Source organism: Dermacentor andersoni, chromosome 1, assembly GCF_023375885.2.
Source record: "Dermacentor andersoni chromosome 1, qqDerAnde1_hic_scaffold, whole genome shotgun sequence".
In the NCBI taxonomy this organism is placed as follows: domain Eukaryota; kingdom Metazoa; phylum Arthropoda; class Arachnida; order Ixodida; family Ixodidae; genus Dermacentor; species Dermacentor andersoni.
In genome coordinates this window covers 89,794,949-89,808,960 of record NC_092814.1, presented here as the reverse complement: position 1 = coordinate 89,808,960, position 14,012 = coordinate 89,794,949, and the positions used below count along the sequence as shown (strand labels likewise).

The window sequence follows — 14,012 nt, the reverse complement described above, 5'->3', positions numbered from 1 at the left end:
CCTGAATTTCCTTCCTTCGAAAGCTGCTCGCCTAGTACTTCCAGGTCACGAACGGCATGAGCGTTATCAGCGTGACATAGCATTCCTTTCAGGAAAGTAGAGAGCGCAGAGTTTTGAAGAAAGAAACTCTGGCAATACAGATGACGATTACCGTTGTGCGACAGATGCGCCCCAAAGGGGGTAAATCGTTTTGAGACCACACTCTAAGAAGAGATTACACCCTTTGGCGTGCCCCTTCTGCCACACAACAATAATCGTCATCTGCCTTGATGCGTTTCCTTTCGTTATCGCTGCGAGCCCGGAACTTTCCGGTAACGAACGGCACGCGCGTTATCAGAAGGGGCACTCCAAAGGGTGTAAACTGTTCTATGCTGATAACGCGCGTGCCGTTCGTTACCGGAAAGTTCCGGGCTCGCAGCGATAACGAAAGGAAACGCAGCAAGGCAGATGACGATTATTGTTGTGTGGCAGAAGGGGCACGCCAAAGGGTGTAATCTCTTCTTAGAGTGCACTCTAAAAAAGGTTACACTCTTTGGGGCTTATCTTGTCCCACAACTATAATCGTCATCTGTCTTGCCCGCGTTTCCTTTGTTTAACGCTGCGAGCCCGGTACTTCCCAGTCACGAACAGCTTGCGCGTTATCACTGACACAGCGTTCTCGACAGGAAAGTAGCGAGCACAGAGTTTTCAAGAAAGGAAACGCAAGCAAGGCATATGACGATTATTGTTGTGGGACAAATATACACCGCAAAGGGTGCAACCATTTTAACACTCTAAGAACTGTTTACACCCTTTGGGGTGTATATTTGTCACAACACTCTAAGAAATGTTTACACCCTTTTGGAGTATATTTGCCACACAACAATAATTGTCACCTGTCTTGCCCGCATTTCCTTTCTTGAAAACGCTGCGCTCGTTACTTTCCTGTCGGGAATGCTGTGATGCTGATAACGCGCATGCCGTTCGTTACTGGAAAGTACCGGGCTCGCCGCGTTAAAGAGAGGAAGTGCGGACAAGACATGATGATTATTCAAAAGGATAGACAGTTGGGCGAGTTGGTACGGTAACATGATCTCGGCTTCTAGCGCGAAGTGAACACGGACACAGAAAGGAGCAGACAGTACGAGCGCTATTTAAAGCGTTCACATTGAAAAGAGCCCTCTGTACAAGAAATGTAATGCAAAAGGATAGACAGTTGGGCGAGTTGGTACGGTAGCATGATCTTGGCTTCTAGCGCGAAGTGAACACGGACACAGAAAGGAGCAGACAGGAGCGTCCTGTCTGCTCCTTTCTGTGTCCGTGTTCACTTCGCGCTAGAAGCCAAGATCATGATGATTATTGTTGTGTGGCAAATATACAGCCCAAAGGGTGCAACTGTTTTTAGAGTGAATAATCGTCATCTGTCTTGCCCGCATTTGTTTTCTTGGAAACGCTGCGCTCGTTACTTTCCTGTCGGGAATGCTATGTCATGCTGATAACGCGCATGCCGTTCGTTACTGGAAAGTACCGGGCTCCCCGCGTTAAAGAAAGGAAATGCGGACAACACAGACGACGATTATCGTTGTGTGGCAAATATACACCCCAAAGGGTGCAACTGTTTTTATAATGAACTCTAAAAAAAGTTTACACCCTTTGGAGCTTATCTTGTCCGCAAACAATAATCGTCATCTGCTTTGCTTGCGTTTCCTCTAGGAAACTCTGCGCTCGCTACTTTCCTGTCGAGAATGCTGTGTCAAGCTGATAACGCGCAAGCCGTCCGTGACTAGGAAGTGCCGGGCTCGCAGCGTTAAAGAAAGGAAATGCGGGCAGGAGAGATGACGATTATTGTTTGGTGACAGAATACAATCCGAAGGGTGTATAAATTTCTTTAGAGCGAGCAGTAAAACACTCTTTCATATTATTACGATATCATTGAGCGATTCTCAACAGACGAGCCGCCGCGAGAACGACGAAGTTGGTCGGTGCCCTTGGCACGAGCGAGTGTCAGCCTGGCTGCCTGCCTCCAGTGTAAATAGTGTGTAAATAGCATCTTTCGTCTGTGTCTTTCCACACGTAACATTTCTGGTGGAGGTCAGCGATCCCCGTCCTCACCACAGAACTCCGAAGTCGTCGGCACACCGAGCTTGTCACCATGCCTCCTGGTGACGAGCCCGCCTCTGCAACGGCTTCGGCTTGTCCGGCTGCTCCAATCGTCACGGTTGCCCCACATCGGGACCCAGGTGTGTTCTCTGGCCTGGAGGGACAGGATGTCGACGATTGGATCAAGCTCTATGAACATGCCAGCGCTAATAACAGGTGGGACCCAACGATTATGCTCGCCAATGTCATCTTTTATCTCGGCGGCACCCCACGCGTGTGGCACCAAACGCATGACGACGAGATAACCAGTTGGGACAGTTTGAAAGAGAAGCTACGGGAACTGTTCGGCGACCCCATTGGGCGCAAGGCTGCCGCGAGAAAGGCTCTTGCGTCTCGTGTTCAGTCATCTACAGAGCCATACGTTTCCTACATCCTCGACGTCTTGGCTCTATGCCGTAAAGCTGACGATCATATGTCCGAAGCAGATAAAGTGGCACATGTGCTAAAAGGCATCGCCGACGACGCTTTCAATTTGCTTGTTTTCGGCAACGTCTCGACTATCGACGCCATTATAAAAGAACGCCGTCGCCTTGAACAGGCTAAGAGCCGCCGTATCTCACACCACATTGCGCGGCTACCCAACACTGCTGCTACGTCGACATGTGAGGGTCGACCGCGCCAGACCACCACCTGTGACGACGTCACCCGTATTGTTCGCCGCGAACTCGAGGCCGCCTGTTCGCCAGCCTTCTCCACGACGCCTCCCGATCTGCCAGCAACCACCATTGCGATGATTCAGGCCGTCGTCAGACAGGAATTTGAAAACATTGGTCTGAACACCGTGTGTTCCACGTTTCGACCCAGCGTTCCCCAGTTATCTAGCGGCCCTCCTCGTCCCCGCCAGTCCTTTTCTGCCACATCTCGCCGCAACCCGTCCGAATGGCGTACCCCTGATGACAGGCCGATCTGCTTCCACTGCTGTCGCATCGGCCACGTCGCCCGTCACTGCCGCAACCGATGGCCACCACCACCTCGGACTTACGCCGCCACTTATTCCCGCACCTTTGGACCTCCTGTACCCTATATACCACCCATTCTCGCCCACTTCGACCCTGATGCCCTTACAGAATTACGTACAGATGCCAGCGGTCATGGCGTAGGTGCCGTCTTAGCCCAGCGTCAGCGTGGCAAGGATCGCGTTATTGCTTATGCGAGCCGCCTCCTAGCACCATCGGAGCGCAACTATTTCATTACGGAACGCGAATGCCTTGCTGTTGTCTGGGCGGTTGCGAAGTTCCGTCCTTATTTTTACGCTCGCCCTTTTTCCGTAGTCACTGACCATCATGCTCTCTGCTGGCTCTCATCGCTAAAAGATCCTACAGGCCGGCTTGGTCGATGGGCTTTGACGCTACAGGAATTTTCATATTCCGTGGTGTACAAGTCTGGCCGCCTGCACCAAGACGCTGAAAGTTTGTCGCGTTACCCTGTCGACGACTCTGACTCCTCCAATATTGCCAGTGCTTCTTGCGTATTCTCTGTATCTCAGCTGCTTCATTTCGCCGACGAGCAACGCCGTGACGCCTACATCAGAGCACCCATCGACCGTTTTGAACACTCTCCGGCCGATGCTGCTCTGCGCCTCTTCGTCCTCCGCGACGGTACTCAGTACCGTCGTAACCTTCATGCGGACGGCTCTGAGTTCCTGCTTGTAGTACCTAAACACTTCCGCTCCACCGTTCTAGAAGAGCTTCACGACGCACCAACGGCAGGACACCTCGGCGTATCTCGAACCTATGACCGTGTACGTCGCTGTTTTTTCTGGCTCGGCCTTGCCCGTTCCGTACGACGTTACGTCGCCGCTTGTGAACTTTGCCAACGACGCAAAATCCTTCCCAGCTCCCCGCTGGTTACCTGCAGCCGCTCGACATCCCTACCGAATCCTTCCATCGTGTCGGCTTTGACCTTCTCGGCCCATTTCCGGAATCCGCATAAGGAAACAAGTGGGTTGCAGTCGCGGCGGACTACGCGACCCGCTACGCCGCAACCCGTGCTCTTCTAACCAGTTGTGCAACTGATGTTGCGGACTTCATCCTACATGATATCATTTTGATGCATGGTGCTACGCGTCAATTGCTTACAGACCGCGGCCGCACCTTTTTGGCCAAAGTCATTGATGACATCATGCGTGCCTGCTCAATACAGCATAAATTTACCACCTCCTACCACCCCCAAACGAACGGCCTCACTGAGCGTTTGAACCGCACCCTTACAGACATGCTATCCAAATACGTTTCAGACGACCACCGTGACTGGGACCTGGCTCTACCTTACATTACCTTTGCATACAACTCTTCCCGTCTCGAAACTGCTGGCTTTTCCCCGTTTTACCTCTTGTATGGCCGCGAACCGACGCTACCACTGGACACTGTGCTTCCGTCCGCCACAGCTTCAACTAGCGATTATGCCCGTGATGCAGTCGCCCATGCTGACCATGCTCGCCAACTTGCGCGCGCTCGTCTACAAGTGTCTCAAGACAAGCAGAAACAACGCTACTTTCATGTCGGCAATGCTATGTCATGCTGATAACGCGCATGCCGTTCGTTACTGGGAAGTACCGGGCTCGCAGCATTAAAGAAAGGAAATGCGGACAAGACAGATGACGTTTATTGTTGAGTGGCAAAATACGACTCAAAGGGTGTAAACTTTTCTTGGAGTGTGTGTCACGCTGGTGACGCGCATGTCGTTCATGACCTGGAAGTACCGGGCGCGCAGCGGTAAAGAAAAGCGCGCAAAACACTATTATTGCGTGGGATAAGATAAGCCCCAAAGGGTGCAAACTTTTTTAAGAGTGAAAAATGCTCGCATCTTAAGGGGTCTGAAATTGTGTTTTTTTTTTTTTCGTGTTCGCATCTTCCATTGCATCTACACTCTAAAAAAAGTTTGCACCCTTCGGGGTGTATATCTGCGACACAATGATAATCGTCATCTGCCTTGATGCGTTTCCTTTCTTGAAAACGCCCTGCCCGCTACTTTCCTGTCGGGAATGCTACACTCTTAAAACGGTTGCACCCTTTGGGATGTGTATTTGTCCAACAACGATAATCGTCATCTGTCTTGCTTGCGTTTCCTTTCTTGAAAACTCGGCTCTGCCTACTTTCCTGTCGAGAATTCTGCGTCACGTTGATAACGCGCATGCCGTTCGTGACTGGGAAGTACCGGGCTCGCAGCGTTAAAGAAAGGAAACGCGGGCAAGACAGATGCCTATTATTGTTGTGGGACAAGATGCGCCCCAAAGGGTGTAAATTTTTCTGAGTGCACTCTTAGGCAAAGTTACACCCTTTGGAATTGCCCCTTCTACCTCACAACAATAATCATCTGCCTTGATGCGTTTCCTTTCTTGAAAACGCCGCGCCCGCTACTTTCCTGTCGGGAATGCTATCATGCTGATAACGCGCGTGCCGTTCGTTACTGGAAAGTACCGGGCTCCCAGCGTTAAAGAAAGGAAACGCATCAAGGCAGATGACGATTATCGTTGTGTGGCAGAAGGGGCACTCCAAAGGGTGTAGCTTTGCCTAAGAGCGTGTATGTCATGCTGATAACGCGCATGCCGTTCTTTACTGGGAAGTACCGGGCTCGCAGCGAAGTACGCATCAAGGCAGATGATGATTATTGTTGTGTGGCAGGTATACACCGCAAAGGGTGCAAACGTTTTAGAGTACATTCAAAAACAAAATTACACCCTTTGGGTTGTATCTTGCCACACAAGCATAAACATCATCTGTCTTGTCCGCATTTCCTTTTACGCTGCGAGCCCAGTACTTCCCAGTAACGAACGGCATCCGCGTTATCAGCATGACACAGCATTCCCAAAAGGAAAGTAGCGTGCGCGGTGTTTTCGAGAAAGGAAACGCAAGCAAGGCAGTGACGATTATTGTTGTGTGGCAGATATACACCCAAAGGGTGTACCTTTGTTTAGGAGTGTATTTAGCACCCATAAATAAATGTGTGTGGAGGAAAGAACGAGTGCACCCGTAAGGGCAATGAGTGAGTGTCTTAATATCTAATATTTACAATCGTTGTTGCACCCTTGAAGCACCCCTTATGCAGGGTGTCCGCACACTAAAAACAGTTGCACCCTTTGGGGTGTATATTTGCCATAGAACGATAATCGTCATCTGTGTTGTCCGCATTTCCTTTCTTTAACGCTGCGAGCCCGGTACTTCCAAGTCACGAACGACATGTGCGTTATCAGCATGACAGAGCATTATCGACAGGAAAGTAACAAGCGCGGCGTTTTCAAGACAGGAAACGCAAGCAACACAGATGACGATTATTGCACTCCTAAAACAGTTGCACCCTTGGGAGTATATTTGTACCACAACAATAATCGTCATCTGCCTTGCTTGTGTTTCTTGATAACTTGGCGCTCGCTACTTTCCTGTCAAGAATGCTGTGTCACACTGATAACGCGCAAGCCGTTCGTAACTTGGAAGTACCAGGCTCGCAGAGTTAAAGGAAATGCGGGCAGGACAGATGACGATTATCGTTGTGGGACACGATAAGCCCCAAAGGGTGTAATTTTTTGAGTGTGTGTTATGTCGCAGACACACCCCAAAGGGTGCAACTGCTTTTACACCCCTAAACAAATGTACACCCTTTGAGTTGTATCTTGCCACACAACAATAATCGTCATCTGTCTTGCTTGCGTTTCCTTTCTTGAAAACGCTGCGCTCACTACTTTCCTGTCGAGAATGGTCTGTCATGCTGATAACGCGCATGCCGTTCGTGATTTGGAAGTACCGGGCTCGCAGCGTTAAAGAAAGGAAATGCGGGCAAGACAGATGACGATGATCGTTGTGGGACAAGATAAGCCCCAATTAAATGGTGTAATTTTAAGAGTGTTATGTCGCAAAGACACACCCCAAAGGTTGCAACTGTTTTACTCCCCTAAACAAATGTACACCCTTTGGGTCGTATCTTGCCACACAACAATAATCGTCATCTGTCTTCCTTGCGTTTCCTTTCTTGAAAACGCTGTACTCGCTAATTTCCTGTCGAGTATGCTCTCTCATGCTGGTAACGCGCATGCCGTTCGTGACTTCAAAGTATACCGGGCTCGCATCTTTAAGGAAAGGAAATGCGGACAAGACAGATGACGATTACTGTTGAGTGGCAAGAAACGACCCAAACGGTATTATTTTGTTTAAGAGTGTACAGTGTGTGTGCACTCACTCTTAAAACAGTTGCACCCTTTGGGGTCTATATTTGCCCCACAACACTTTAAAAAAATGTACACCCTTTGAGGCTTATCTTGTCCCACAACGATAATCGTCATCTGTCTTGTCCGCATTTCCTTTCTTTAACACTGCGAGCCCGGTACTTCCCAGTCACGAACGACATGCGCGTTGTCGGCAAGACAGTATTCTCGACAGGAAAGTAACAAGCGCGGCGTTTTCAGTAAAGGAAACGCAAACAAGACAGATGACGATTATTGTTGTGGGACAAATGTACACCCCAAAGGGTGTAACTGTTTTAAGAGTGAACGATAATCGTCATCTGCCTTGCTTGCCATCTCCTTTCTTGAAAACACTCCGCTCGCTACTTTCATGTCGAGAATACTATGTCACGCTGATAACGCGCATTGCCGTTCGTGACTTGGAAGTACGGGGCTCGCAGCGTTAAAGAAAGTAAATGCGGGCAAGACAGATGGCGATTATTGTTCTGGGGCAAGGTACGCCCCAAAGAGTGCAAACTTTTTCAAGAGCGCCACATAAAGAGGGCTATTCTTAAGCCGATTAGCGTGTTCACTTATGCTGAAATCGGTCTTGCAGATGCAAGGGTTAATGCAGGTTTAAGCGTAACGAACATATTTTCTGTGATGCAAGGTGCCCAAGATGCAATCTGATCCAAAATTTCTTATGAAATGAAGCAACTTGAAGTTTATTTAGAACATAAGTACACTGGTGTACATAAGCTGTGCGGATGGCAGAATAAAAGCTGCATAACGGCAGCTTGACTGGTTCCCCCCCGCCTCCGTGAACAATAGGCAGCAATATGGCAACTTATTCATTGTACATACTTCTGGCAAGATAATTAAATACAGCAAGAGCAGAAATTTCACAACTTTGACACCGTAAAGAAATACTTTTCAAGTGACACAAGAAAGTTAACATTCACAAAAGTATTTGCACTAATGTGTTCTTAAATATATGACGTATGTTTCCATAACTTAGTTTGTATTAGGTGTTGAGGAAAGACAGTTAGAGAGTGAAGGCTGTAATTAGTGCGTGAGCGTGGAATTGTCCAGTGTTCAGCGTATATATTTAAGCGAAAAGCTGGATTCTGTTGCATGTTTGCAATGTTTCTGACATGAGTAGTACCGTATCGTATCACATTTAAAAGAACATATAAGTTGCTACTCATAAAGGTGGTCTAATCGTGGCGATTCGATGACGATTCTTGGCAGCGGCAGGACAAAAAAACCGAAAGAGAAATACTTGAGGCATTTTATATCAGTATACAAGAGGAAGGAAAATGCATCAGTGTTCCTTCTATCTCTTTGAGCGAGAAAGAGGTAGCTTTTCTAAAAGGCTGAATTTAAAGATGCAGTAGTTAGGGCAAAATGATGTGTTCATCAATTTAAAGCACTTCTACCTTGCTAAGATCATTGCACAATCGTCGGCAGTTTGATGTTCGAGGGTTGATCCATGTTTTCAAATATATGCCACTTGCTAGTCCAGTGTTGTGGTGTCTCTTCTTTCTCGTCCAGATTCCTGAGCATCTTGTTGTTGATTTTGTCTGCCCTCGGGGCCGAAGTGGTGCGTAGTTTCTGTATGGCAGCTTTAACTTCCCATTTGGAAATGTCCTCATCTAGTGTAGGATTGGGGCCGCCTGTGTAAGTAGGGAGCGGGGTAGGTGGAGTTGTGGTAAGGTAATGTGCTTTAAGAGCGTCCAAGAAGACGTCATCCTGCAGAGGGAGCTTGTGCAGAATGCGGTTAACATTCTTCCTTTGCGCTGCTTTTGTGCCTCCTGGTTCGAGGAAGCAACAAAGAAATGTCCACGTGTCTCTGAGGCCGAGGTTGCCGCTCATACGATCGCACAGCTGGCCCCATTGCTGGTGTGCCAGTTGGCTTGCATGTGCTTCAATCTCCTTTACGAGAGCGGCTATGCGCCGCTTAAGTGGCCGATTGTGTTTGTGAGCGAGCCACCTTTTTTGAAGGCTGGTATGCGCTTCCCAAAGATGTAGTAAGCGACTATCTGCCGTCTCTGCATTTGGGGTGTTAGGGATTGTGGATGTGGCCCCAGCCACGTCCTTTGTGATGGTTTGTGTGCAGGTGTCCAGATCTGTGATGGTGACTGGGACGTCTCTTTGGATTTGACGGAACTTGTCCCAGTCCACCACCTCCAGGCGTCGTTTTCTAACCTGGGCCAAGGTTGTGAGGTTGAGATCGGTGCTGAGTATATATAGCGATCACTACCGAACGAGTGCTGCGTGTTGGTCCAATGACTGTTGGGGAGGTGTTTTGAGAGGGTTAGGTCCGGGCTGGTGTTGTGTTGAATACTTGTTCCGATCCTTGTGGGTTGATCTATGTCGTTGAGCAGGGATATGCCTTCGTTCTGGATGAAAGTCCAAAGCGAGATGCCTTTAAGACAGTTTTTACGGTAGCCCCAACTGGTGTGGTTGGCGTTAAAGTCTCCTATTATCAGAATGGGGTGGTCCGCACTGATCGTGAGTGTCTTGCGCATTGCTGCAATGAGAGGTGCCGGAGGGTCTTTTGGCGGGCTATATATGTTTAGTATGAAGAGGCTGCTGCCCTTGCGTGTGCGGGGTAAGAGTTCTACTAGGAGGCCGTCTATGTCATCAAGCTCTAAAGCGTGCTCAATTGCGGTAGAGTTACGGTGAACCAGTGTCGCTACTCGCGTTCGTGGCAGCACGCTGGTTGACTCATGAACTGTATAGTTTCGAAGTTTGACATTACAGAGAGTTTCTTGCAATGCTATAACGGTAGGTATCTCGTCTGCTGAGAGGTTTTGGAGGTGAAGTTTCAGGTTGTTGCGCTTCGCTCGGAAGCTCCTGCAATTCCACTGCCACACTCGAATGCAGCTACGTTGTGCAGCCATGTTGGGGGGCAACTGACGGATCTATGAGATTTGGGCCGTGTGGCTGGGTGATGAATGTTCCTTGTATGCGGGGCTGAATTTGAGCCATATCGTCTGCACTTGTCAGCGCAGCGGCATACACGGTCGCAGAATTTCAGCATTGACGACCATATACTGAATCTGTGGTCGAACATCTTCGATTCAGAACGGTTCCTCCAAAAAGTTCAGGTTCGGTTCCAGGATGATCGGAACTGAAAATAACAGTTTATCTCCGGTTTTCGGTACAATTACGGTTTGGTTCGACACCCTGATTTCTAGGGTGTGGGACAGGTCGCAAAGTAAGCCGAATTGACTCAAATTCACAAAATCTTTTTTTTTTCTTAAGGCTCAATCATAACGACTCGGACTCGCCATAATTCTACTCAGCCGGCACTCACACCCATGGACTCTCAGATCTCACTCAATCTCGCGGGTCGGTCCTAGTCGACTACTGAGCGAGCTTGAGGACCTCTGTACGGGCTGTCCGAAAAACCGTACAAAAGTGCCTGCACCGAGTCCGACCGCGGGTTCAAGCCGGGCCATGTAGTTCAGATCATAACTAACAAACGGACAGTGATGCGCTCACTGTTGATTCGCATAAAGTTGTATGCGTACAACTGCATTGCGCTTTTGGGGAGGAACTGCGAGAGTTTTTCCACGGAAGGGCGACCTAAGCTGTGCGTGATTTATATATATTGGGTGTGTTTTTTCTTATCTGCACCAGATTTTTAAGGATTGCCTGTGGCAGATAGCGTAATTCTAACCCTTGATCTAAATTACTCGGTGAGGCGGCCGTCACTTCTACGAGAAATCAAAATGCTTAATAATTAACATAATTACTCTTTTTAATCTTTTTGTTTTTTGCGCCAGTGGTTTCCATATACGTATTATAGCCGATAAGTTTGCAACGCGTATCCGTTTGGAACGAATTCTCAGGACTGCACCAGTAACACCAACGCATTTCGTCGGACACTTCGAAAATGAATATCTCGAAACTGGTGCAGTCCTGAGAATTATTTCCAAGTGGTTACATCGCCTTGCGAACTCACTATAGCTACAATTCGTAGATTAAAATATGTGCCTAAGATAATAAATTAAAATGTTCATTAGCGTAAGTATGCTAATTCTTCAATTAAGCATTTTGGTTTTTCGTAGACGTAATGGCCGCCTCAACGAGTAATCTAGATCAAGGGTTAGAATTATGCTATTTGCCACAGGCAATTTCTAAAAATCTGGTGCATCTAATGCTCAGTGAATACAGCAATACCGCACTGCCTCAAGGCGAAAGTTCTGACCAATGTCGCGCAGCGCGCAAAAAAAAAAAAAGCTGAGTCACTTAAGTATCCTTACGTGATTTCAATGCGAAAGCATAATGACTTCTCTAATTTGATACGTCCATGATACGTGACGTCATACATTGTCGCGTGTCCTTCACAACTCTACTTTAGTCCACCTTAATCCACCTTGCTCTAATTTGTACCACATTAACCTACTTTAATTCGCCTTCATTCACTTTACTCCACTTTAAGTCACCTTACTTTAGCTGGTTGTAACTTTCATTCACGCTACTTTAATTTAGATTAATTCGCGTAAATTACGCATAATTGCTACTATAATTAACGTTGTTATACCATTTAGTATATTTTGTATTACTACTGGCGTCATACAAGATGCTGTTGACGTCACATTGATTTTTGGTACCACTCGTTGCAGACAACGCCGGCTTTTCGGCCTTGTGGGACTTATAATGCTTTCGCATTAATACGTAGGGCTTGGCCAGCGTTGAGTACGAATATAGAATTGTTTATTGGCAGCGTTGCTATATAGATGGTGGCAGGCCAACGTCTCCTTGGCGGGCATCGGCCGGCGCGAACTAGGCAGTCCTGTGCTGACGCAGGAAGTTTGAGCGCAGTTCCCGGCGTAGATACTGGCCTGTCGCTGACTTCGGAAGGTCGGAGACGAACTCCAGTCCGCCGTGCAGTTGCATTGCATGTTCCACTTGCTCTGGAAGAAATAATTGTAATCGTGTATTTTCTCTGGTGCTTTATTATTGCTAAGACAAGTTTTACATCCACCCGGTATACAATAGGGCAAGTGCCGTGTCGCCATCATCACATCGATGTTAGCGCCATGTTTGTGGTCTCGTACACCTTTTCGACTGTTCGTCTTATTTTCGCGTGTCGTTTTAGCGGCATACCCCAGCGAACGACTCCTTAAGCGTCGCAGCGGTAAAGTATACAGCGCAAAGGTACGGGCGATGACGAAGGTAGTAACAACACTATAGCGCTGGTAAATCAGTTCTGAGGAAATCCTCAAGGCGGAGAAAGTTTCGTGAATGGCAAAATTGTCCTCCACCTGAGGCTATATAGTAGTACGAAGCTACAAAGCAGCCCCATACTGATCTCTCTGTTGGGTGCATGACAATTTTCCCTTTCAGCTATCGCCGTAACTTGGGTGAAAGGTGCTGTTCGTAAGAAATTTCTTGAATGTTCATAAAGAGCTGGGTGCGCTGGTATGGCGTCATTTTTGCGAGCTTGAAACTGCAGACGACGAAAAAAGGCATTCATAGAAGGGGAAAAAACTCGGTGACGTTTCACATAGCGAACGCGGGTCACGCGCAAGCATATATGGGTGCTATAGCGCACACAAAGCTATATATATGGGCCCTCGGTGCGCCTAGACGCCTACACTGTCCGCATCGCAGATCGCTCTCAAGACTGGGCTCGCGCGACCGCGCCATACGCAGCAGCTACCGAAGTATAACGCCCCTTCCCTCCCCTCGTTGCCTTGCGTGCGATGGAAGACGGCGCGCTTCCTCTCTTGCGCACGCGAGATTGAGCCACCATCGTCGGCTCACCGTCGCACGCTTTCACTCGCGCATACAACATATGTCACGCAGGGACGATGTTATCACTAGACGAACCCGGTACGTCCATCCCGCTCACAAAACCTGTAGCAACTGCCAGAGGAGATCAACCCAGCGCGCCTCCGCCTAAAGCCCCTTTACCTCCGCCTACCCTCCTCCTCCGCGACGCTTCTCTCGACACCACCTAGACTTTCCTCTAGGTGGCGTTGCTTTGCCGCGCGCTTTTAGCGTTAAAAAATCTGGTTTTATGGTATTCAATGAAAACTGAACAGACAGTGTTAATACAGGGCCAGAAAATACCTCGGGTAAAGGGTAGTGTATGGATAAATGAAGGCGATATATATCTGGAGACTCAGGAAAAAAACAATAATAGCAAAAGGCAAGAGAAATGCGGCCATAATGAAACAGAGCGCTATGAGGCTACAATAGGTACGAGGTGCTCCGGCGTATTGGCGGCGAGGAGTCACGGAGTCGCCATCTATCGGAAGCGCCTTGCTGGCGTAGTATGAGGGATCACGTGGAGCGCTCCTCATAGGTTTTGCTGTCAGCGCTCACTGAAAACACCACGCGCGAGCTCTCCCGGATATTTCTGTAAGCACTTTCGAAACGAGAGAAGTTTTTTACTGTCTAAATAATAATCTTAGGCAAACTGAAAGCACAGAATCGTTTACAGACACTATCTCTCTTTACCGAATACGTACAGTGAACGCCACTGCGCGCGGTCGCCACGATGGAGTCTCCCGCACCGGCTTCTTGCGTGAAAGGTAGGTAAACGCTGAGAACAAACTATTGTGAAATCTGTTCTTATAGTGTTTGTATGACTAAATGGAGCGTAATAGAATGAAGCCTCAATGCAGCGATCGCACAGATTCGCAGCGACCGACTGCGCGTCAGCATGCTTGTCCGCGTACTGTTTCGCTGTCACCGC

General features: G+C 48.3%; 1 protein-coding gene across 1 annotated transcript in view; it reads right to left on the bottom strand.

Moving 5' to 3' along the window:
* Window positions 1-12,000: 12,000 nt before the first annotated feature.
* The window catches only part of LOC126544312 (luciferin 4-monooxygenase-like), a 44,794-nt gene continuing 42,782 nt past the window's right edge, over window positions 12,001-14,012 (bottom strand). Inside the window, exon 10 of the mRNA XM_050191586.3 lies at window positions 12,001-12,222. Within this exon, the coding sequence (XP_050047543.1) occupies window positions 12,092-12,222 (131 nt within the window). The 3' untranslated portion in view covers window positions 12,001-12,091. The remainder of the gene's footprint in view (window positions 12,223-14,012) is intronic.